General features: G+C 44.0%; 1 protein-coding gene across 4 annotated transcripts; it reads right to left on the bottom strand.

Annotated features, from left to right (window-relative positions):
• Positions 1-2,256: 2,256 nt before the first annotated feature.
• On the bottom strand, positions 2,257-25,610 carry wdr47a (WD repeat domain 47a). 4 transcript variants are annotated; one of them, XM_036966842.1, is made up of 17 exons: positions 25,148-25,610; positions 23,174-23,427; positions 22,018-22,101; positions 21,682-21,766; positions 20,152-20,283; positions 15,101-15,277; positions 14,433-14,935; positions 12,359-12,467; positions 9,395-9,588; positions 7,395-7,664; positions 7,202-7,268; positions 6,220-6,389; positions 5,902-6,074; positions 5,441-5,611; positions 5,189-5,320; positions 4,843-5,061; positions 2,257-4,469 (listed from the first exon to the last, which is right to left on the bottom strand). In XM_036966842.1, exons 2-17 carry the CDS (start codon positions 23,329-23,331, stop codon positions 4,327-4,329), a joined length of 2,787 nt encoding a protein of 928 aa, XP_036822737.1. In that variant the 5' UTR covers positions 23,332-23,427; positions 25,148-25,610; the 3' UTR covers positions 2,257-4,326. The 4 variants fall into 4 exon arrangements, with proteins under 4 accessions (XP_036822737.1, XP_036822735.1, XP_036822736.1 ...); XM_036966840.1 differs by having other exon boundaries at positions 23,174-23,343; positions 25,148-25,609; XM_036966841.1 differs by lacking the exon at positions 25,148-25,610 and adding an exon at positions 24,716-25,037 and having other exon boundaries at positions 23,174-23,343.
• Positions 25,611-26,119: the final 509 nt, after the last annotated feature.

The raw sequence follows: 26,119 nt of genomic DNA, 5'->3' as shown, positions 1-26,119 counted from the left end.
ACACCAAAGTATGTTCATCTCTAGGAGACAAAACGCATCTCCTTCCTGAGTGGTATGACGACTGCGCGGTCCATTATTCTAAAGCCATGACATCATTTTCTGGAATTTTCCAACCTGTTTAAAGGCACAGTCTTAATCACTCCAACCTAAGTGTATGTAAACTTCCTACTTCAACGGTATATATCGAGTATGTCCACATCACCGTCAGACCATGTTATTGGTAAAGTACATGGCAATGTAAAAGTTGTATTTTTTGTGATCCAATACGTAATATAGCACTTAGCACTTATCATAATTTGGTTTTAATCGAGAGGATAGAAAAAGTATCGAAATCCTCTATGGATCCAAATTGTGGATTTAAAAGAAAACATGAATCATCAGTGTACAATGACACCTTTGTTTTTAAGCCCTAGATTTCTAGGCCCTTGATATTATTGTTGGATCTGATTTTAATAGCTAACATTTCGATGGCAATAATAAATAGAAATGCCGATAGTGGACAACCTTGTTTTACTCCTCTTGACAGTTTAATACTTTCTGAGAAGTAGCCACTATTTCATATTTTACACCTCTGGTTACTACACATAACACATTGTATAAGATATTCTCCAAAATGGAAACATTCCAGGCATTTTACATTCTAATCACACTTTATCAAAGTCAGCTATGACTGCCAGGCCTGGTTTCCCTTAGTGTTCTATTGGTTCCAGTACTTGTCTTATATTATCTCCAATGAATCTTCCATGTAAAGAAAAAACTGATGAAGATGAATAATATTAGACAACTTTTCAATTCTTTGCGCTATTTAAAGAAAACACTTGCATCACAACACTGGTCCTCAAATTGGATCTTTATTTACCCCTTGTATCCTGTTTTAGTAATAATGAAATTAGACCTTCTTGTTGAGTATCTGATAATCTACCATTTTCATAGGAGTGGTTAAAACATGGTAACAACAGTCCTCGGAGTACATCACAAAAGGTTTGGTATACCTCAACTTGTATAACATCCAGCCCTGGAGATTTCCCGGACTTAAAGGCTTTATTTGCATCAATATGCCATTGCACATTATCAACTCAGCAAAAAAAGAAACGTCCTCACTGTCAACTGCGTTTATTTCCAGCAAACTTAACATGTGTACATATTTGCATTAACATAACAAGATTCAAAAAATGAGACAAACTGAACAAGTTCCACAGATATGTGACTAACAGAAATGACAATGTGTCCCTGAAAAAAGCAGGGGTCAAAATCAAAAGTAACAGTCAATGCAGCTGGTGGCCACACCAGATACTAAGTACTGCAGTGCATCTCCTCCTCATTGACTGCACCAGATTTGCCAGTTCTTGCTGTGAGATGTTACCCCACTCTTCCACCAAGGCACCTGCAAGTTCCCGGACATTTCTGGCCTCGGTGTAACGCTCATTCCTTCGACGATAAACGAGAATCCGACCATCACCCCTGGTGAGACAAAACCATGACTCGTCAGTGAAAAGCACTTTTTGCCAGTCCCGTCTGGTCCGGCAACGGTGGGTTTGTGCCCATAGGCGACGTTGTTGCCGGTGATGTCTGGTGAGGACCTGCCTTATAACAGGCCTACAAGCCCAGTCCAGCATCTCTCATCTCTCTGCGGACAGTCTGAGCACTGATGGAGGGATTGTGTGTTCCTGGTGTAACTCGGGCAGTTGTTGCCATCCTGTACCTGTCCCGCAGGTGTGATGTTCGGATGTACCGATCCTGTGCAGGTGTTGTAACACGTGGTCTGCCACTGCGAGGACGATCAACTGTCCATCCTGTCTCCCTGTAGCGCTGTCTTAGGCGTCTCGCAGTACGGGCATTGCAATTTATTGCCCTGGCCACATCTGCAGTCCTCAGAGGTCCTCATGCCTAAGACACACTCTCGCAGATGAGCAGGGACCCTGGGCAACTTTCTGTTGGTGTTTTTCAGAGTCAGTAGAAAGGCCCCTTTAGTGTCCTATGTTTTCATAACTGTGACCTTAATTGCCTACAGTCTGTAAACTGTTAGTGTCTTAACGACCGTTCCACAGGTGTGAATGTTCTTTATTTGTTTATGGTTCATTGAACAAACATGGGAAACAGTGTTTAAACCCTTTACAATGAAGATCTGTAAAGTTATTTGGATTTTTACAAATGATCTTTAAAAAGACAGTCCTGAAAAAGGGACATTTCTTTTTTTGCTGAGTTTGTAATATAGGGAAATCATGATATCATAAAGGACATCACAGACCACACAAGTTCAGTATGAAATGTCAAAGAGGATTTTATTTAGATACCACAGCAGCAATAACACTTCAATAAGCTCTATTCATTTCTCTTAGTCACTTAAAACAAGGTTTAGAAAAGCTACATACCGGAACCACTATCTAATTTCATTTCAACAGAAAAGGATGCCTATATTACAAGAACATTTTAAAAATAATAAAAGATAAATAAATACATCTATTTATTAGTTTGGCCTTTTCATTTAAAATGAGAAACTGTACAAAGAACAAAGCCTAAAACTCAAGCCTGCATTTTGCTAAATCAAACGAAACCGTATTAAATGGTGTGTCTAGTGACAAAGTGCAAAATACAGAAGCTGAAAGTAAGAAACTAAAACACCCTTAATACGGTTGATCATTTTAGAAGATATTGTGCATAAGCTACTCCCTTTCCAAATAGGCAGAGCCTGCCATCTAGGTAGCAACCAGTAACATTGCAGATGAAAGCAAAGCTACACTACACAGGGAGTGTTGCTTAACCGTACGCTGAAGCTGGCCAAGCCAACAAGTAGATCTGTTATTCCCTTCCAAGTCGATATAAAACAACTATTTTATTTTTCTTATTTGGAGGCAAGCCATAGCAAGAAACACCACAACAACTGTCTGAAGACAGCATTTTGCACCAAACACTGATTCAGCATTAAAAACGTACACATTTTTGTCTCCGATATTTACAAAGCCTAAAGCAGAAATACGGTGGGCAGACTTGCACAGTAACGTTAGGCATCGGAAACTCCCACAGTAGTAGTATTGACAACAGCTAAGCAACCGATAGCTAATTGATCGACCTATGCAACAGATTCAACTCCGGCAAGGAGGACCTGATGTAGAGTCACACACTGACATATTGTCAGCAGTTTAGATCGCAACATCGTTGCCTTAGTTTCTTCTCAAATAATAGCAGCATAGTAACACACGCTGTAACAAAAACACTGACTGTGCAAACTAATTAGGAATGTCAAATTGTTCTTGAAAAGATCTCACAGATAACTTAACTTTTTGACCTGAAATGGAGAGGGACCCACATGGGTTTCTGTACTGGGAGACTGGATAACTCAAGACACCATATGAAACAATGCACTGTAGCAAAACATCCCTCTCCTTATTCAAAACATGATGGAGTAGATGTATCATTTGTAGATGAATATGTGAAGAGTCATGGGCGAGTGGAGGAATGGTGTGATAGAGCGAAGGGAAGGGTCAGTTGGTGTACGTTTTCACTCTCTCCATTTCACTCACTCACTCACTCACTCACTCACTCACTCACTCACTCACTCACTCACTCACTCACTCACTCACTCACTCACTCACTCACTCACTCACTCACTCACTCACTCAACTAGGGGATGCATTTGCTAAAGTGATGTTGAGGGGAGCTGAGCAAGATACGAAATCAAACCTAAATACAGCTAAAAGATACCCAGAGACAGCCACACAACCAAATTGTACAGCAGGGACAAACTGTCCTGTTTGCTGCAAGAGGAAAAAGAGTGTCAGGAAAAGGGTGCATGTGTGTGTCCAGGTTGTGTATTACGGGTTATGCATGTCCACTATATGTGACTTAGGGGTTGTGTTTGTGTGTCTATATTTGTGTGTGTTCACGAGCTATGTGCATGTTAGGGGTTGTGTTGCGTGAGTGTGTGTCTGTTAGGTGTTGTGTGTCCAGAGTGTGACGGTACGGTCAGAGGAGGAGGAGAGAAAGGACAGGTCGTGTGTGTCTGTTAGGGGTTGTGTGTCCAGAGTGTGACAGTACGGTCAGAGGAGGAGAGGAAGGACCGGTCGTGTGTGTGTGTGTGTTAGGGGTTGTGTGTCCAGAGTGTGACGGTACGGTCAGAGGAGGAGAGGAAGGACCGGTCGTGTGTGTGTGTTAGGGGTTGTGTTGCGTGAGTGTGTGTCTGTTAGGGGTTGTGTGTCCAGAGTGTGACGGTACGGTCAGCAGAGGAGGAGAGGAAGGACATGAGTGTGTGTCTGTTAGGGGTTGTGTGTCCAGAGTGTGACGGTATGGTCAGCGGAGGAGGAGAGGAAGGACAAGAGTATGTGTCTGTTAGGGGTTGTGTGTCCAGAGTGTGACGGTACGGTCAGCGGAGGAGGAGAGGAAGGACAGGTCGTGTGTATGCCACCTGCACTGGATCACCTTGTCACCGTGCTCCCCTACCAGAGTCAGGGGCAACGGCTTCGTCAAGTCACCTACAGAGACAAACACACATTTCAATATATTGTGAGTACAAAGGGCCCAAATAACACATGCTTGGACGTCTGAGTCCAAGTCATTGGTAGCAGCTTAAACAAAGAAATACTTCACTAGCTTCTTTGTGCTTTGGTAAGACTGCTAACGCGCAGTTACACAGTTGAAGAACACACCAATCAGAGACTATTCAGTGACAAGGGGAATAACTCAATAGCCCACTCCTCGTGCCCTCTTTTTGTCCCCTTCTCAAAACCCATTGGGTGAAAAAGCCAGCGGTCCCATCCCTGTGACCTTCTCCTCTAATGGGCATTGAGAAGGAAACGAGGAGGAGTGAGGACACGAATTGAGATCTTCCCTAGAGGGCTTCCTTACCTTGCAGGTTGCTGACCATGACCTTGGTGTCGTAGGAACCAGTGAGCAGGTAGTGTGCCCCGGGGGAGAACCTAACGGAGCGCACGTCGCTGGAGTGGGGCCGGTACGTCTGCACAACGCGTCCCCCTCTGATGTCATAGAGCATACAGCCGCTGTCCTCCTGTCCCGTCGCTAGGAGACGACCGCTAGGGTCAACCGCTACCGAGGCAACGGGACTGCCTGAGAGGGGGAGAGAAGAAAAGAAAAAGAGAATGTTAGACGGAGGGGAAGAGGGAGAAAGACTAATAAGTAGGTCTCATAAATGTGTGTGGGTCTGTTTCTTGGTGTGTAGGGTAGCAGTACCAACCTGATCCATGGAAGGCAGTGCCCACCACTCTAACGCAAGTGGGTATCCTCAGGTCCCAGAACCTCACAGTCTTGTCCTGAGAGCCTGACGCTATCATCCACCCCCCCCACGTATACAGAGACAGAACGTGACCTGAGGATAAACACACGGACCATCAGTCTCTCTCATGGAAGAAGCCTTTATTTTCCATATAGGAATAACGATGACTAACTAAGTAGAACATGAGTGGAATGTAGAAATGAGTGTGTGTACCTGTGTGTCCGCTGAGAGCGTGTAGGCCCTGTCCTCTCTGACAGTCAGTGGTGTAGATGTTACAGTCTCCGGCTCCGGCGCTGATCAGGATGGCCCCTCCACTCTCTGGTCCCTCCATGAACGCCAGGTCTCTGATGGTCCCGTCGTGCATACTGAACTCCAGGTCTGGACCTGAGAGAGAGACTCAAACTTTAACGGAAAGAGCGTGCACCCAACTGAAATCAAGACAACTGGAACTTTCATTGTCAGGTGTATATTGAGTCAATTCCAATTTAATTCAGTCATTTCAGGAGATGAATTACATTTAAGGATTTAAACTGAATTGATCCCAACCCGAGTATAGAGTGGATTTAAATGTTATAGATTCCCAACCCGAGTATAGAGTGGATTTAAATGTTATAGATCCCAACCTTTGAATGGAAAGGATTTCTAACGGATTTAAAACTGTGTATTGAGTTTACCTGTGGCGTTGCAGGTCTCGGCACTGAAGGGCAGGACTTTGACGTATTTGTCATTGGAGCCGGTGGCTAGTAGCTTTCCACAGTGACTCCAGGCCACACAGTAGATAGAACCTTTATGGTGTTTATTCCTCTTAAAACGAACCTCCGGCTGCTTGGTCATACCCGACACCCCACTGAGGGAGTGGAGGGGGTGAGTGAGAGAGAGAGATAAAGTCTCATTACAGCAGAATACCTCGCAAAGGAATTAAACAGTAGATATCAACAATTTCAGGAATTATTAGTTATTAGGCTGTGTGTGTGTGTGTGTGTGTGTGTTACCTGGTGTCCAGCGGTGCATCTGGGTAGGCACACACGCGTAGCGTCTTAGAGTTGGAGCCCACAGCGTATAGCGCCCCCGTGGGGTGGAAGGCTACAGCGCGCACTGCCTGAGTGTCCTCCAAGGTGTTCACAGCTACAAACAGGGCCTTGGGCTTGTCCCCGTTGTCCCCCTGCAACACACACAAACAAACAAACATTCGGGATGAGAACGAAGATATCCCACTTGCCTCGGGCAAGTGCTTTTTAGCCCGTCAGCAGAATTAAGAAGGTCCAGGCTGTATCACATCCGGACGTGATTGGGAGTCCCATAGGGCGGGCCCAGAGACATCCAGGTTTGGCCGGTGTAGGCTGTCATTGTAAATAAACATTTGTTCTGAACTGACTTGCCTAGTTAAATAAACATTATAAAAAAATAAATGTCTTTCACACACACAGAACTGCCCGCACATATACAGTGGCAATAATATAATTGATCTTCTATGCCATTATTCTGAAATAGAGCCAACAGCTCATGTACAGTGGCAATGGGTTTAACATAATTACCAGTGTAATCTGGGTTGATCTTCTATGCCATTATTCTGAAATAGAGCCAACAGCTCATGTCAACATGGAACACCCTTCATCGCTGCTGGTCTAACTATAATCTGATGGATTCAATCTCCACTCATCACAGTGCATAATCTAGGATTACTGTGCATGACCTCAGTGGATACACTGAATTGATACAAATTTTTTTATTTGATGTATTTAACTAGGCAAGTCAGTTAATCTTATTCTACAGTAACGGCCTACCAGGAACAGTGAGTTAACTGCCTTGTTCAGGGGCAGAACGACAGCTTGGGGATTCGATCCAGCAACCTTTCGGTTACTGGCCCAACGCTCTAACCACCTGCCGCCCCAATGCCTCTCACTCCTAAAGAGTTCTACTAAGGTTAGACAGACTGTGTGTGTACGGACGAAAGACAAGGGGATAGGAACCTACCTCCTTACTTCGGGTTAGGGCTCCTGGTGAGTCGTCTAATGCGGAAGGCTGTCCGGCTACTTGAGGACTAGACCACACACAGATACAACACATTAATACATTACTCCGTGTATGTACACAAAGACAAACAAAATGTATACAAACCTGCCACACAGACATATGTGTGTGACACAAACACCCACCCGTAGCTCACCTCTGGCAGACCACTGGGGATTCGTTCGGTGGGTGTACCCCCCGACCCGCTGCGGTGCGCTGCGGCGTGCTGCTGACCACCCCTCCTCCATGGAGCTGGCCCTGCTCGGGGGTCAGGGTCACGGCGGGGTCAGGGGTCAAGCCTACGGGGTCACCGATATTGTTGTTCTCGGGAGAGGGGCCGGTACCATTGCACTGCTGGGCCAGAGACTGGACATCCTCCTCTAGACTCTCCATCCCAACGTTCAACTCCTCCAGCTTCTGAATAGACCTGGGTAGACAGAACACACAGGTTAATACACAGGACAGGACAGAGACAGACACACCTCTGTCTTTTTAATAGTGTCAGTAGGTTAAATATGTTGGATTATGACAGTCGGAGTCTGGCTCTGCTCCAGAGACACACGGAGCAGCTACCACAGGAGCAGCTGGTGCTCAGGACATTAAAGACCGTTCATAAAGAACAGAGAGGAGCAGCAGGCGGCGGGGGGCGACAATGAGGGGTCCCTTGTGGCTTCCTCCACTCCAACCTCCCCCTGCCCAGCCCAAACCCTAGGCACACCCTGCTCCATCTGGGGTACCAGGCTCCACTATACACCCAATCATTAATCATCACCAACCCGCAACACCACCACCATCAGCACCTCCCCCCAACACACACAAACCAACGTCCCCTTTCACAACCTGTTACTGAGAAAAACACCAGTATGTCAAGTTGTGTGTCTCTAAGCATTAGTCAGCAGTTTTGTCCAACAGGACAATACAACAGTCACATCCAGGCTGAGGCTAGATTCTCTCATTGAACTGTGGTTTCACGATAGTCGAGATGACATCATAGGGTCAGGCCATGCTCTCCAGTGATTGGCAGTCCAAATCTTTTGGCTCCGCTCATCTAAATGAGCTGTTAATTTGGCTCCGAAACGGCTCTTCGTTCAGTAGTTAATAAAAAAGAAAAAAATCTAAACTCTGAATAATATCACATTTCTAATGTAAGCAGAAAAAGGTTGCCAACCATTGTCAGATTGTATACCTGAGTTCAAATACATTGTACCTCACGAAATGACCTCTCTTGCAACAAAGAAAAGGCCGCTTTTTATTTTGAATTTTAAACACACCGCAAACATTCTGCGTGGAACAGAATGAGGCTCTCACCTCTTCCCATTGCTCCACCTTCATGATTTTAGAACGTATCTACAGATCATCGCTGTTTGGAGCTCAATAAGCAGTATGCAAATCAGGGAGCCTCGTGAACGGTGCCTTCACAGATGCGGTTCGGTTCCAGGCGATCACCAAAAATATCTGTTTGTTCGCGGGCGACCCATCACTAATGCTCTCCCTTCTAGACTGCGGTGTGCATCAGTAGGACAAAGCCCTTTTGATCTCCCCCTATCTAACCCCCCCTGCATTATTTATAAGGTCAGGGCATAATGACATCCTTAGTGTCTCCACAGTTCTCTTGGGACCTTTCTTTGTCCTTTCCTACTTTAACTAGATTCAAAATGTTCCCATATTTTGGTGTCACGCTGAACCCAGACTGTCCTGAATTTTGGGGATTCAACATGCGTCTTTCCATTGCCTCGTGTTAGGTCGAAGCCATGGGCTATACAGGGAGGGACCTGCGTCTTCTAAAATCGGCCAAGTTTAGTTTTTTTGCAAATGGCTGAGGCAATCGTGCTTGATTTAATCAATATGTTTAGCAACAACCCTTATTCCATTCATCACATGAAGGAACTACTAACTACATGACGTAATTTAACGTCTGACAGAATGTGGTCTGCCACAGATAGAGCAGTCCAACAGGAGAGTCATTACACGGTCTGGGACGAAATGGCAACTCATCAAACCACAGAAAATCAAGGCAACCTCATGTTTGTTATGTTGGTTTCAGACTTTGTGCTGTGCAGTGATGGGTGAACTGACCTGTTGAGGACCTGAAGTCCTGTGCTGTGTGTGTCAGGGTGTGTGTGTGTGTGTGTGTGTGTCCACATTCCAATCTCTAACCTGTTGAGGAACGTCTCAGTGAGGCTGTGCTGCATGGCGTCTGTCCCGGGGGCTGGCTGGTCACTGTGTTTTACCCCTCCCTCCAGAAGCATCTGCTGGTAGAGTTGTCTCTGCTGCTGCTTCTGTTCCAGGTGCTGCTGCACTCTCAGACGCTGGCGGTAGAACTCCTCAAACTTCTCTGTCGAGTCATGCAGCTGAGGTGGTAAGAGACACACAGTGAACATAACGTCACACATACAACCTGTTTTCACTTTGTCATTATGTGGTATTGTGTGTAGATTGCTGAGTATTTTTTTGTAATCCATTTTAGAATAAGGCTGTAAAGTAACAACATGTGGAAAAAAGTCAAGGGGTCTGAATACTTTCTGAACGCACCGCACCGTACATACACCGACACACACTGCTGGTAAAACCCTTCCAACTTCTCAGTAGTCACACACACACGCCATACTAAAATAAACCAAATTCAGAAATAGTTTGAAGTATAGCCAACTTCTTACATACTGCCATTCACATTCAAAGCCAGCACTGACCCCACACCCCTTCCCTCTGTAACTTCAGAGAGAGGGAAAAGGCAACTTCCCTTACTGCGCCCTCTGCAGTGCCATCTGATAGGCATTAACTTACACACTGACCAGGGGCCAGCATGCCAAACACGAGGGAGATGCAGAGGGAAAGAGAGAGAGGGTTGGAAGAAATGAGCCGTTCATGACATGCATTGCCATCTCTCACCCTCGTTGACACAGGGACCACAGCCAGTGTGAAATCCAATAACCACACACACAAGTTGGCAGAGGGACCCACAAACCAGAGTCTCATCTGAAGGTGAAATCACACAGTCTGTTGATCAGTCTCCCAGGTGACATGGCTGAGCAGGGCTGTTAATTCACACAGTCTCATCTCTTCGAAGCCTAGAGTTGGAGTGGAGTCAGGGGACTAGTGTCCTTTCGGCTGTACTGTAACTCGTGTGTGTGTGCGCGCCAGACACACACACACACACACACACACACACACACACACACAGAAAGAGAGAGCAGGGCAGGTGACATGTCTCTTGGCTGTAATTCAGGCCCTGTAAGCCCCAGAAGGTCGATGACTCAGTGAGTCTCATACACACCACACACATTCAACTCTAAGTCCGGCCTATATTTAGACTGAGGGAGAAGGCCACCATCTTTGCAAGTAATCCTCTCCACAATCCACAACCCATACACATCAGCAGAGAAGATGACTCCAGAGTTTGTTGGAACTGGGTAAAAATGGTTTCCATCTCATGCACTTACAGTTGAAGTCGGAAGATATCATACACTTTAGCCAAATACATTTAAACTCAGTTTCACAATTCCTGACATTTAGTCCTAGTAAAAATGACTTGTCTTAGGTCAGTTAGGATCACCACTTTATTTTAAGAATGTCAAATGGGAATAATAGTAGAGATAATTATTTATTTCAGCTTTTATTTCTTTCATCACAGAAGTTTATATGACACTCAATTAGTATTTGGCATTGCCTTTAAATGGTTTAACTTGGGTCAAATGTTTTGGGTAGCCTTCCACAAGCTTCCCACAATAAGTTGGGTGAATTCTGGCCCATTCCTCCTGACAGAGCTGGGGTAACTGAGTCAGGTTTGTAGGCCTCCTTGCTCGCACACGCTTTTTCAGTTCTGCCCATAGGATAGAATTGAGGTCAGGGCTTTGTGATGGCCACTCCAATACCTTGACTTTGTTGTCCTTAAGCCATTTTGCCACAACTTTGGAAGTATGCTTGGGGTCATTGTCCATTTGGAAGACCGATTTGCGACCAAGCTTTAACTTCCTGATTGATGTCTTGAGATGTTGCTTCAATATACAAAATTTTACTCCCTCATGATGCCATCTATTTTGTGAAGTGCACCAGTCCCTCCTGCAGCAAAGCACCCCCCACAACATGATGCTGCCACCCCCGTGCTTCACGGTTGGGATGGTGTTCTTCGGCTTGCAAGCCTCCCCCTTTTTCTTCCAAACATAACGATGGTCATTATGGCCAAACAGTTCTATTTTTGTTTCATCAGACCAGAGGACATTTCTCCAAAAAGTACGATCTTTGTCCCCATGTGCAGTTGCAAACCGTAGTCTGGCTTTTTTATGGTGGTTTTGGAGCAGTGGCTTTTTCCTTGCTGAGCGGCCTTTCAGGTTATGTCGATATAGGACTCGTTTTACTGTGGATATAGATACTTTTGTACCTGTTTCCTCCAGCATCTTCACAAGGTCCTTTGCTGCTGTTCTGGAATTGATTTGCACTTTTCGCACCAAAGTACGTTCATCTCTAGGAGACAGAAAGCGTTGCCTTCCTGAGAGGTATGACGGTTGCGTGGTCCCATGGTGTTTATACTTGCATACTATTGTTTGTACAGATTAACGTGGTACCTTCAGGCATTTGGAAATTGCTCCCAAGGGTGAACCAGACTTGTGGAGGTCTACAATTCTTTTTCTGGGGTCTTGGCTGATTTCTTTCGATTTTCCCATGATGTCAAGCAAAGAGGCACTGAGTTTGAAGGTAAGCCTTGAAATACATCCACAGGTACACCTCCAATTGACTCAAATGATGTCAATTAGCCTATCAGAAACTTCTAAAGCCATGACATTATTTTCTGGAATTTTCCAAGCTGCTTAAAGGCACAGTCAACTTAGTGTATGTAAACTTCTGACCCACTAGAATTGTGATACCGTGAATTTTAAGTGAAATAATCTGTCTGTAAACAATTGTTGGAAAAAATGACTTGTGTCCTGCACAAAGTAGATGTCTTAACCAACTTGCCAAAACTATAGTTTGTTAACAAGAAATTTGTGGAGGGGTTGAAAAACAAGTTAATGACGCCAACCTAAGTGTATGTAAACTTCCGACTTCAAATGTATTTTCTAGAAATCTGTATATTTTGCAAGACAGACGTGGTTACATCTCATCTTCCTCCATCAGGTGTTTTACCTCGTTCCTCTCTGCAGAGCCTGGTGATGGGGCGTCCTCTCCAGGGGCGGAGTCAGGGCGCAGGGTGCCCGAACTCATCATCTTATCTACGGGCGTGTCCGTCCTGGAGCTAGGAAGAAGAACCAGAGAGATTAACATCTGCTCTATGGACTAGCCTCTGGTAAGACAAGGGGTGGCGGTCTATGTATATTTGTAAACAACAGCTGGTGCACGATATCTAAGGAAGTCTTGAGGTTTTGCTCACCTGAGGCAGAGTATCTCATGATAAGCTGTAGACCACACTATCTACCTAGAGAGTTTCTGTATTTTTCGTATACAGCTCATTGAGTGCGGTTTTAGTGGTGGTATGTAGACACATTCCACCACTAAAACCGCACTCAATGAGCTGTATACCGCCATAAGCAAACAGGAAAACGCTCATAAAGAGGCGGCACTCCTAGTGGTGCAAGACCCACTCAAATGTGCATACCGCCCCAACAGATCCACAGATGATGCAATCTCTATTGCACTCCACACTGCCCTTTCCCACCTGGACAAAAGGAACACCTATGTGAGGAATGCTATTCATTGACTACAGCTCAGCGTTCAACACCGTAGTGCCCTCAAAGCTCATCAATAAGCTAAGGACCATGGGACTAAACACCTCCCTCTGCAACTGGGTAGGTAACAACACATCTGCCACGCTGATCCTCAACACAGGGGCCCCTCAGGGGTGCGTGCTCAGTCCCCTCCTGTACTCCCTGTTCACCCATGACTACACAGCCAGGCATGACTCCAACACCATCATTAAGTTTGCCGATGACACAACAGTGTATGATCACCAACAAGACAGCATATTGGGAGGAGGTCAGAGACCTGACTGGGTTGTGCCAGGACAACAACATCTCCCTCAACGTGATCAAGACAAAGGAGATGATTGTGGACTACAGACAAATGGAGGACCGAGCACACCCCCATTCTCATCGACTGGGCTGTAGTGGGCTGTAGTTCCTTGGCGTCCACATCACCAACAAACTAACATGGTCCAAACACACCAAGACAGTCCTGAAGAGGGCACAACAAAACCTATTTCCCCTCAGGAGACTGAAAAGATTTGTCATGGGTCCTCAGATCCTTAAAAGGTTCTACAGCTGCACCATCAAGAGCATCCTGACGGGATGCATCATTGCCTGGTATGGCAACTGCTCGGCCTCCGACCGCAAGGCACTACAGAGTGCAGTGCGTACCTCCCAGTACATCACTGGGGCCAAGCTTTTTGCCATCCAGGACCTCTATACCAGGCAGTGTCAGAGGAAGGACCTAAACATTGTCAAAGACTCCAGCCACCCTAGTCATAGACTGTTCTCTCTGCTACCGCATGGTAAGCAGTACCGGAGCGCCAAGTCTAGGACCAAGAGGATTCTAAACAGCTTCTACCCTCAAGCCATAAGACTCATGAACATCTAATCAAATGGCTACCCAGACTATTTGCACTGCCCCCCGCATGTTACAAATAACATTTGATTTGAGCCCCACATGTGTTTGTGCTTTCTTGCCAAAACCAATCACAGCAATGAAGTTAGCAAGACATAAAATCAAATCCAAGTGTATTCATCACGAGCACAGGATACAGCAGGTCTAAACGGTGCAGTGAAATGCAAGTGCAGAGAGAGGGTTGCAGAGTACAAACAGATGTACCAGACACAACTCAGATCATCCCTACTGTCACTCAGCTACGCCCTACTGTCACGGCGTCCACATAAGTGGGTGTTATTGAGCAGTAGAAAACTTAAAGATAATCACTGAGCTTCTCCTTCAACAGTAGAGTCTCAAGTGTTTTCTACCACGCAGGCTAATCAACAGTCTACTCCAGTGTCTAGGCTAAATCAAACAGGTTAATTCATGTAATTACTTGGCCTACTTAGCCAATGGTTGGGGATTATTCTAGAGGGGAAAATGACTAGGTAGAGCGCATCACCCAGGTGGGTACTCCATATTAATGGTAGATGAGTTAAATTCCCCACTTACAATGGAAAACTCTTTTACGCCTCCATATTGAAAAGCACTACATGAATCCAACCCATCCTCCTCTCACCTCTCAGGCGACTCCTCAAAGATGCTGTGGCAGTCGGAGCTCTCCAGCATCAGACTCCTGCTCAGACTCTGGCCCCCCGTGTGGTAGTTAGCGAAGGAATGAGACATGGGGGACACCCCCTTCCCCCCCGCCATGTCCCCCCCTGGGCCCCTCTTCTCCTGGCCAGACAGACCATAGGACAGCCCGTCCAGGGCCGGGTTCAGGGAGCGGGACATGTAGGCATCGGCGGACTGGGGGCGGCGGAGGGGCGAGGAGGGGTAGGGGGACAGCTTGCTGATTAGCGGGGTGAGCAGGTCTGCGTAGCCGGCCTTGGCGGGCTTGACCAGGCGGTCCACATGGATCTGGAGCAGCTTCTGCTCGAAGGCGCAGGAGAAGACGCTGTGGGACAGGTTCTGCATCCAGGACAGTAAGGACAGGTCCAGGTCGTCACAGCCGTTCCCACACAGCATGTCCACCCCCAGGAGCACCTCGCCCTCCGTGATCTCCTCGCCTGTCGCCTTGCTCTGGAGACAGAGGTAGTCAATCCATCAATCTATCAGCCAATTAAGCATGGCATGAATCAATGGTTAATTAATATAATCAAGCAAGCAATGAAATCACAACATCATATTAAACTAAAACAGTAATATCAAGTGATCGATAGAATGGTATAGGTACTTTGTAAGTACCTGGCAGAACTCGACGCAGCACTCATACAGAACTCCTTTAATGAGGAGCTGGAAGAGGCGGTTCCCTGAGGCCCTGAACCCAGCTTCGCTCAGCTTCCTGTCTGCAGGGATGAACTCTGCTACCATGGTGCACGCCTCTTCAAAACAGTGCACCCGCGCCGTGCTGGGGTTCCAGTCCTGGAGGGGAAACATTATACTGTTTAGTCAATTAGCTAAAACCCAAACATTATGAGAGAATAATAAACCACAAGGGCTCATACATGCTTAGAACAATGAACAATGTAATACTGCCTTTTCAAATCAAAGTTTATTGGTCACGTACACGTGATTAGCAGATGTTATTGCGGGTGTGGCGAAATGCTTGAGCTTCTAGCTCCGACAGTGCAGTAATATCTAACTAGGAATATCTAACAAAATTACACAACATATACCCAATACACAAATCTAAGTAGGAATGAATTAAGACTATACATATGGACGAGCGATGTCAGAGTGGAACGGACTAAGATACAGTAGAATAGTAGAGAATACAGAATATACATATGATGAGTAATGCCAGATATGTAAACATTATTAAGTGAATGAGGTACCGTAGAATAGTGTAGAATACAGTATATACATATGAGATGAGTAATGTCAGATATGTGAACATTAAGTGACTAAGATACCGTAGAATAGTATAGAATACAGTATATACATATGAGATGAGTAATGCCAGATATGTAAACATTATTAAGTGAATGCGATACCGTAGAATAGTGTAGAATACAGTATATACAAGTATTTGATACACTGCCGATTTTGCAGGTTTTCCTACTGACAAAGCATGTAGAGGTCTGTAATTTTTATCATAGGTACACATCAACTGTGAGAGAGTATGATTTTTAAGTAATTAATTTGCATTTTATTGCATGACATAAGTATTTGATACATCAGAAAAGCAGAACTTAATATTTGGTACAGAAACCTTTGTTTGCAATTACAGAGTTCATACGTTTCCTGTAGTTCTTGAACAGGAGGGCTTCTTAAAGAAAAATCAACAGGTCTGTGAGAGCCGGAATTCTTACTGGTTGGTAGGTGATCAAATACTTGTCATGCAATAAAATGCAAATTAATTACTTAAAAATCATACAATTCATGACCTGTTAGTTTTTCTTTGAGAATCCCTCCTGTTCTCCACTCATTACATGTATTAACTGCACCCGTTTGAACTCGTTACCTGTATAAAAGACACCTGTCCACACACTCAATCAAACAGACTCCAACCTCTCCACAATGGCAAAGACCAGGGAGCTGTGTAAGGACATCAGGGATAAAATTGTAGACCTGCACAAGGCTGGAATGAGCTACAGGACAATAGGCAAGCAGTTTGGTGAGAATGAAACAACTGTTGGCGCAGTTATTAGAAAATGGAAGAAGTTCAAGATGACGTTCAATCACCCTCGGTCTGGGGCTCCATGCAAGATCTCACCTAGTGTGGCATCAATGATCATGAGGAAGGTGAGGGATCAGCCCAGAACTACAAGGCAGGACCTGGTCAATGACCTGAAGAGAGCTGGGACCACAGTCTCAAAGAAAACCATTAGTAACACACTACGCCGTCATGGATTAAAATCCTGCAGCGCACGCAAGGTCCCCCTGCTCAAGCCAGCGCATGTCCAGGCCCATCTGAAGTTTGCCAATGACCATCTGGATGATCCAGAGGAGGAATGGGAGAAAGTCATGTGGTCTGATGAGACAAAAGTATAGTTTTTTGGTCTAAACTCCACTCGCCGTGTTTGGAGGAAGAAGAAGGATGAGTACAACCCCAAGAACACCATCCCAACCGTGAAGCATGGAGGTGGAAACATCATTCTTTGGGGATGCTTTTCTGCAAAGGGGACAGGACGACTGCACCGTATTGAGGGGAGGATGGATGGGTCCATGTATCGCGAGATCTTGGCCAACAGCCTCCTTCCCTCAGTAAGAGCATTGAAGATGGATCGTGGCTGGGTCTTCCAGCATGACAACGACCCGAAACACACAGCCAGGGCAACTAAGGAGTGGCTCCGTAAGAAGTATCTCAAGGTCCTGGAGTGGCCTAGCCAGTGGACAATAGGCAAGCGACAGCCCCGAAACCTGAAGGATCTGAAGAAGGTCTTTATGGAGGAGTGGGCCAAAATCCCTGCTGCAGTGCTGCAAGCGACAGCCCCGAAACCTGAAGGATCTGAAGAAGGTCTTTATGGAGGAGTGGGCCAAAATCCCTGCTGCAGTGTGTGCAAACCTGGTCAAGAACTACAGGAAATGTATGATCTCTGTAATTGCAAACAAAGGTTTCTGTACCAAATATTAAGTTATACTTTTCTGATGTATCAAATACTTATGTCATTCAATAAAATGCAAATTACTTAAAAATCATACAATGTGATTTTCTGGATTTTTGTTTTAGATTCCGTCTCTCAGTTGATGTGTACCTATGATAAAAATTACAGACCTCTACATGCTTTATAAGTAGGAAAACCTGCAAAATCGTCAGTGTACCAAATACTTGTTCTCCCCACTGTACACATGAGATGAGTAATGCCAGATATGTGAACATTATTAAGTGAATGAGGTACCGTAGAATAGTGTAGAATACAGTATATACATATGAGATGAGTAATGCCAGATATGTGAACATTAAGTGACTAAGATACAGTAGAATAGAATACAGTATATACATATGAGATGAGTAATACCAGATATGTGAACATTAAGTGACTAAGATACAGTAGAATCGAGTAGAATACAGTATATATATATATATGAGATGAGTAATGCCAGATATGTGAACATTAAGTGACTAAGATACAGTAGAATAGAGTAGAATACAGTATATACATATGAGATGAGTAATGCCAGATATGTGAACATTAAGTGACTAAGATACAGTAGAATAGAGTAGAATACAGTATATACATATGAGATGAGTAATGCCAGATATGTGAACATTAAGTGACTAAGATACAGTAGAATAGAGTAGAATACAGTGTATATATAGTGCCTTGCGAAAGTATTCGGCCCCCTTGAACTTTGCGACCTTTTGCCACATTTCAGGCTTCAAACATAAAGATATAAAACTGTATTTTTTTGTGAAGAATCAACAACAAGTGGGACACAATCATGAAGTGGAACGACATTTATTGGATATTTCAAACTTTTTTAACAAATCAAAAACTGAAAAATTGGGCGTGCAAAATTATTCAGCCCCCTTTACTTTCAGTGCAGCAAACTCTCTCCAGAAGTTCAGTGAGGATCTCTGAATGATCCAATGTTGACCTAAATGACTAATGATGATAAATACAATCCACCTGTGTGTAATCAAGTCTCCGTATAAATGCACCTGCACTGTGATAGTCTCAGAGGTCCGTTAAAAGCTCAGAGAGCATCATGAAGAACAAGGAACACACCAGGCAGGTCCGAGATACTGTTGTGAAGAAGTTTAAAGCCGGATTTGGATACAAAAAGATTTCCCAAGCTTTAAACATCCCAAGGAGCACTGTGCAAGCGATAATATTGAAATGGAAGGAGTATCAGACCACTGCAAATCTACCAAGACCTGGCCGTCCCTCTAAACTTTCAGCTCATACAAGGAGAAGACTGATCAGAGATGCAGCCAAGAGGCCCATGATCACTCTGGATGAACTGCAGAGATCTACAGCTGAGGTGGGAGACTCTGTCCATAGGACAACAATCAGTCGTATATTGCACAAATCTGGCCTTTATGGAAGAGTGGCAAGAAGAAAGCCATTTCTTAAAAATATCCATAAAAAGTGTGGTTTAAAGTTTGCCACAAGCCACCTGGGAGACACACCAAACATGTGGAAGAAGGTGCTCTGGTCAGATGAAACCAAAATTGAACTTTTTGGCAACAATGCAAAACGTTATGTTTGGCGTAAAAGCAACACAGCTGAACACACCATCCCCACTGTCAAACATGGTGGTGGCAGCATCATGGTTTGGGCCTGCTTTTCTTCAGCAGGGACAGAGAAGATGGTTAAAATTTATGGGAAGATGGATGGAGCCAAATACAGGACCATTCTGGAAGAAAACCTGATGGAGTCTGCAAAAGACCTGAGACTGGGACGGAGATTTGTCTTCCAACAAGACAATAATCCAAAACATAAAGCAAAATCTACAATGGAATGGTTCAAAAATAAACATATCCAGGTGTTAGAATGGCCAAGTCAAAGTCCAGACCTGAATCCAATCGAGAATCTGTGGAAAGAACTGAAAACTGCTGTTCACAAATGCTCTCCATCCAACCTCACTGAGCTCGAGCTGTTTTGCAAGGAGGAATGGGAAAAAATGTCAGTCTCTCGATGTGCAAAACTGATAGACATACCCCAAGCAACTTACAGCTGTAATCGCAGCAAAAGGTGGCGCTACAAAGTATTAACTTAAGGGGGCTGAATAATTTTGCACGCCCAATTTTTCAGTTTTTGATTTGTTAAAAAAGTTTGAAATATCCAATAAATGTTGTTCCACTTCATGATTGTGTCCCACTTGTTGTTGATTATTCACAAAAAAATACAGTTTTATATCTTTATGTTTGAAGCCTGAAATGTGGCAAAAGGTCGCAAAGTTCAAGGGGGCCGAATACTTTCGCAAGGCACTGTATATATATGAGATGAGTAATGCCAGATATGTGAACATTAAGTGACTAAGATACAGTAGAATAGAATACAGTATATACATATGAGATGAGTAATACCAGATATGTGAACATTAAGTGACTAAGGTACAGTGGAATAGAATACAGTATATACATATGAGATGAGTAATGCCAGATATGTGAACATTAAGTGACTAAGATGCAGTAGAATAGAATACAGTATATATATATATATATATATATGAGATGAGTAATGCTTTCAGTAAACTGTTACCAAACCTTCTTAAAAGTAAGTCGTAGAATCAATCACTGTGCTAGAATAACAGTACGAATCATAAGGTCAGATGCCATATAACAATAATCATATATATTATTATAAGATGATATAGTATGCCATAAATATAAAAATGTGTCATGCCTTGAACTCAGCGTGGTTGGTGAGACGAGGCAGGGTGAGGAGCAGACATAGCTTGCTGTAGTCATCTTTAGAGGGACAGACCTCCTCCAGAGCATGAAGACACTTCACTGCCTCCTGCATGGTGAACTCCAACTGAGGGAGAGAGGGATGAAGAGAGGAGAGAGCGGTAGAGGGGGAGAGAGAGAAAGAAAGAGTGGATTTTGGGCCACATCAGATTCACTCATGTTAAGCTCAGGACTTCGATACAGTCTAGAAGGTTTGCAATTTAAAAAACTGGCTTTTATCATATTTATTCATTTCTAGAGGCAATGTAGCGCTACCATTCCCATCAGACTCAACATTCCCTCAGAGACAGAGGAGGGATGAAAAATTATGTTTTGAACATATAAACCCAGAATGTCTGTAGATCCTGTAGAAAAAGCAGCTACCTGTTATCGCTCTCTAAGGTTTAGGTTGGGTTGCACCAACATGGATTATCTCTTAAACTGGGTTAAATCAAGGTTTATCTATTCATCTCTCTAAGGCTTAGGTTGGGTTGCACCAACATGGATTATCTCTTAAACTGGGTTAAATCAAGGTGTATCTAGTCATCTCTCTAAGGCTTAGGTTGGGTTGCACCAACATGGATTATCTCTTAAACTGGGTTAAATCAAGGTGTATCTAGTCATCTCTCTAAGGTTTAGGTTGGGTTGCACCAACATGGATTATCTCTTAAACTGGGTTAAATCAAGGTTTATCTATTCATCTCTCTAAGGCTTAGGTTGGGTTGCACCAACATGGATTCTCTCTTAAACTGGGTTAAATCAAGGTTTATCTATTAATCTTGTTGCCCCAAATGTTAAACCTAGTTTTAAATTAATCCTAGTTCAATTAAATCATTCCTCTAATCTAAATTGAATTTTCACTTTAAAACCTAGATTAATTTAAACCATGTTGGTGCAACCCACCCTTAGATTCTAAATGTCAGGGTAGAAGGGCTTAGATCTTTATCATGTCCAAGGAGAAATTTCAGAAATAAGATAATGTCCATGTTGCTTTGAACTGCTTTCAATCATTGTGCAAAAGAGATGTTCACGAGATCTAACCTAGACCTAAATCTGACTCATATGTCACACACAGTTACACACTAACTCATGAAGAGCTGGGCTGACAACCTAACACACTTATACACACAGACACAGCTGGCTTGAGGAGCCCAGACTAATCCAGCCAGGCTACACAAGCTGGATTCACATCTACACTGTCTGTGACTAAGCTAATATAGGACGATGGGTAGAGAAAGCTCAATGAATGTGTGTGGGCTAGGAGAAAAAGAAGCAGCGAGAAATAGAAAATAATTAGATGGAAAAATAAAGAGGGACTGTTTCAGGATTCATTGCTCATTTGTTTGCTCATTCAGAAGAAGACAGAGGAAAGGAAACAGACAAACAAAGACAGGGAGATGGAAAATGTGAGGGCAGAGACAGACACTAGAACAAAGTGTGTGTGTGTGTGTGGGGTGGGGGGGCTATTCTTTGTCTGTTGACTCACATGCTGTGGCTCGTCCTCAGCAGACATGGCGTTGTTCACACACAGGGCCTCCAGAAACTTCTGCTTCAGGACGATGTAACGGAACCTATGACAGCACAACACAACAATATAGCCCCAGTGCTGGGTTGTCTCATCCTACAGTATATGCATGTGTCAGTAAAGTAATTCAAGCCCAGTATCTGCCTGAACATTCTAGCCTGGGTGTCAGTTTCCTAACGTGTTGTTGTTGTTTGACAAGGCAATAATAGCATTGCTAACTGCAGAAATGGTCAGGCATAGTCAGACTACGTACATTCATTTCCGACCACAGAATTTAGTGTTGTATCAATGCCTCACCTTTTCCTGTCAAACGTGTCCATGCACTCCAACGGCTGAATGAACTGGAGCACTTCGTCCCACTGCCCATCCAACACCAGCTGTCTGGACAGAGATAAACAATGCACAAACAAGTCAGTTATAGGGCCGGGTTGATACCAGCATCGCAAAGTTTTTTCCATGGCAAAAATGAAAACACAAAGCAGACCAAACTCTTTGGTCCTTTAAAAGCCTGCTGTATATTGTGTGCTATAGCCTGGAAAATAAATGCATGTGACTCTGGATGACAACATATTGATGTTTGTTTCCAAAATTAAGGCTGTTTTCCTAAAGAGGTTAAATCTGCTTTGTGTTTCGTTTCCTTGCCACGATACTAACGGGTATCGCGACACCCATTAGAGTGCTCTGAGCCTATTCACACTAACCAGATAATTTCAGAACAACAGAACAAAAATAAACAAAGGGTTCTCTATTCGACTTCCCTGCTATGCCGTGTCTTACGGTAGCAGAACAGATTGTTTTTTTATTGGCAGATGAAAGACAGGCAGTGAATGGTCACCAGGTAACAGTGGGGCCCTCTGTGTGAAAGGGGTCCAACTCCAATCCCATCAGGCATTTCACACACCAAACTGAGTGGAATGCCAAAGAGGTCTACACTGCTGGCTGACATTCAAATGTCCACTCCAATCCAGCATAGAAGAGGTCTCCACTGCTGGCTGACATTCAAATGTCCACTCCAATCCAGCATAGAAGAGGTCTAGATCATTATTGGAAAAACAAAGGAAATGATGCTACACTTTCTGAACATTGTTAGTGTTTCAACATTAGTTTGGCAACCAGTGATCTATTCATATGCGACTGAAAAATAACCTGCATGAAGTTGATGAAAATGCTGAACAGCAGGAATTTTGTCTAATTAGTCTGTCAACTGTTGTATTGCAGCAAACACTTATGGAGGTGTCCTGATATGCTATGGGCGAGCCAGACCTTTGTCATTCCAAACCTAGCCATGTAGTAAGACCCAAACAGTAATGTCAGGGTCATATTTACTAGGGCACACCGTAGCAAAACATTTTGCAACTGAAAAGTTCCTTGTTGGATAAATCCATGTAGTCCCTCCCTGTTTTAATCTTGTGTTTGTTTTTGTTGGTGCCTATTGAATATGACCCAGGTGTACCTGAGGAACAGCATGTCGTCAGAATAGAGTCCGTTGATGACTCCGCTCTCTTTCTCCAGGGCCAGCATGCTGATGTGAAGTTTCCTGGAGTTGAGGAAGTCCAGGATCACCTTGATGATCTCCACCTCCTTCACATTGATGATCTCCTCTGCTGTCATGGTGACGGCGGGCTGACACACACCCACACACACGTAGACCAGCAACAAAACTCAGAGTGAGTATACAAACCACAAACGGAGGCTCTCTTGGTGATCCTAGAAAGGCGGGCATAAAGAAACCTCTGAACAGGTCCCAACATCCGGTTTTTAAAGGAAAAGGAAGCTAGGTTGAAGATACTATATCTGTGAAAAACTGATATTTTCATCTGACCCAGCTGTCTGGTAAACAATTAATTTCTAATGTAACAATGTCACTTTATTGCCACACTGTTCAACCAATTATTTTTTTGTTCACAATATTTTTGCTTGGCCAACAATTGTTACAACTGACCTTTCTTTTTGAATAGGCTTTCAAAAAGTCTAGCATAATTCATTTCCATTCCTTCCTGCAAACAAGCACAGGAAATATAGGTACTTCTCTGCGCACTTACTTAATGTGGACAAAATGACAAAAGCCTCAGTTGTGCCTAATGGAATCAAGCCCCAACTCCCTGACTACTGTAACAGCAGGACAGTGTCAGTACAAAGTCTGCAGTAGAGAGTTAATCCAATCACACACACAGCTGTGCTGCTAATTAAGTAGTAACAAACAGTAACACATTATGGACTAGAATTGCTTTGATGTTCATTTAATTTGGGGCGGCAGGTAGCCTAGTGGCTAGAGCATTGGGCCAGTAACCGAAAGGGTTTCGTTCTGCCCCTGAACACGGTACTGTTCCCCGGTAGGCCGTCATTGTAAATAAGAATTTATTCTTAACTGACTTGCCTAGTTAAATAAAAGGTTCCATTTTTATTTATTATGATGGGGTGTTAGCATGACTATTGACATAGCTAGTTAGCCTATATTGGTGTTACACTGCAACCTGCATTGTTGACAGGGTGTCCAAGCAAGTGGTTGCTCAAAACATACGGATGCTAACTTTACATCATTCTGCTTTTAAATAGACCTTGGTGCGGTCAACAAAGAACATGGTTAGATATCTGGCAATCAACAGAACAGGCCATTCAGAAGAGAAAAAGAACAACCAAGCTGCATGCAGATCATGCCAGATGCACTGCTGGTGACAATGACGGCAACAATTTAGCAGCAAATACACTATGCGTATCACCTAAACAACGGATGAGCTACTTGTACGGAAGGGTTCCAATAAACACATATTTACAATCTATAACTACCTAGCTAGCTATGAAGCTAGGCACTGCAGCTATGGGTGGGGTTCAAACCCAGCAAATTAGCTAGCTAACTGCTAGATAACTAGCTAGCTACTTCACCCCAAGCTGTTCTTGTCCTATGTTATAAAATAAACGCCAACACAAGCTATGTCTGAGACATTTGCTATCTATCTATCTAGCTAGCAGCCCATGTTAGCTGGTAGCTACATACCACGAAGAGTAAGTAGTCAGACACCCAAAGCCACTAACAGATTCAGATGATAGCCAGCCGACAGGAGAGCGGCTGGTCGAGGGTGTATTCATTACGTCGATTCTATCGCAAAACGTTTAGCAACAGCAACGGCTCCGAACGCTCTTCAATCTGTTGACTGACTATTCTATGCTCTCAAGTGGCGTGAATTCCGCGGCGTTACAATTTCTTCCAGCCGCGTATTTATTTTTGAAGAGAGACACCACTGAACTACAATTTTCGTTTAAGAACAAAACAAAAGTCAACAGCGTTTGGAGTAAACGGTTTGTGTAGCAAAACGTTTTGCAACACACGGCGTAATGAATACACCCCCGGGTCAAGCAGCATAGGTGGGGAGCGATAATTCTCACGCATAATTAACCAACACGCTCCCAAATGCAATTTAAAGCGCACCTTGGTCTAAAAAGACATGGTCTGAAAACACTGGATTTGTTTCTATGTTGTTGAAAAAGCGTAGCTGTCACGGCAATCCTGCTTCGATTGGTTTCTCCTTCCTTTCTTGCCTCGAGTCCGCTGCTGCTGCTACCCAGCCCCTTCGCTTGTCAAGCGCACCGCTTCGTCCACCAATCACACCCCAGCATTTTCACAAGGGCGCTCCAAGCGTCTCTTGTCTTGCAAGTCAAAACCACACAGCTTTTGGCTACGGATCAACATTCCTGGCTACTACCATCCATTGAGTACGCGCATCAAGTTGTCATTAAAGTCCAAATATGCCACTTTCAATGAGATAATAACTTGTCAGGGTGTATGACGCTTCCAAGAGAATACTTGATGGTGGATGGCTAGGCCTAATCCTCATGCCTTCACTGCTCAGACTAGATGGTGTGTTCCGTTTGCGTGTAGGCTAATCGCAGAATCACAGTGGAAAGTTCAAAACTGATTAAATGCTTGAAGAACAGGGGCCCCTGAAAAGGCTTTAAGAGGATTAAGACAGACAGTGAAAAGAAGTAAATCTGTTTGGTAGCCTTCCGGTTACTCTTCTTGAATGCAAGAGGGGACGACTAGTGCATTACTTCTCAATCATTAGGTGATACCTAGTGGTATTAATAAAGGTGCATTCAAAGGACCAGCATTTTTATGAGGAATTCTGTAACAAAATGACAAACGGTTTATCTTGATATTTTACGTTCATCCCTGTATGTAAGCCTATGCCTCTTCCATAAGGTGTTGACCTTCATGGCACAGAATCTGCGTTTGTTTCCCCTGTGGCCTCAGGTTGCAGGTTCAAGACCCACTTGTTCTGTAATTTACTGGATATTGTGCTGTATAAATGTGAACATTTAGCACAACAAAGAATCCAAATCTGAACCAGCCTAAAATGAGATTTAAGTGGATAACCAGGCTTCAAAAACACCAGTCACAAGT

The sequence above is a fragment of the Oncorhynchus mykiss genome, chromosome 28 (assembly GCF_013265735.2).
Source record: "Oncorhynchus mykiss isolate Arlee chromosome 28, USDA_OmykA_1.1, whole genome shotgun sequence".
NCBI lineage: Eukaryota > Metazoa > Chordata > Actinopteri > Salmoniformes > Salmonidae > Oncorhynchus > Oncorhynchus mykiss.
The sequence above is the reverse complement of the archived record's forward strand: the minus strand, read 5'-3'. Positions and strand labels throughout refer to the sequence as shown.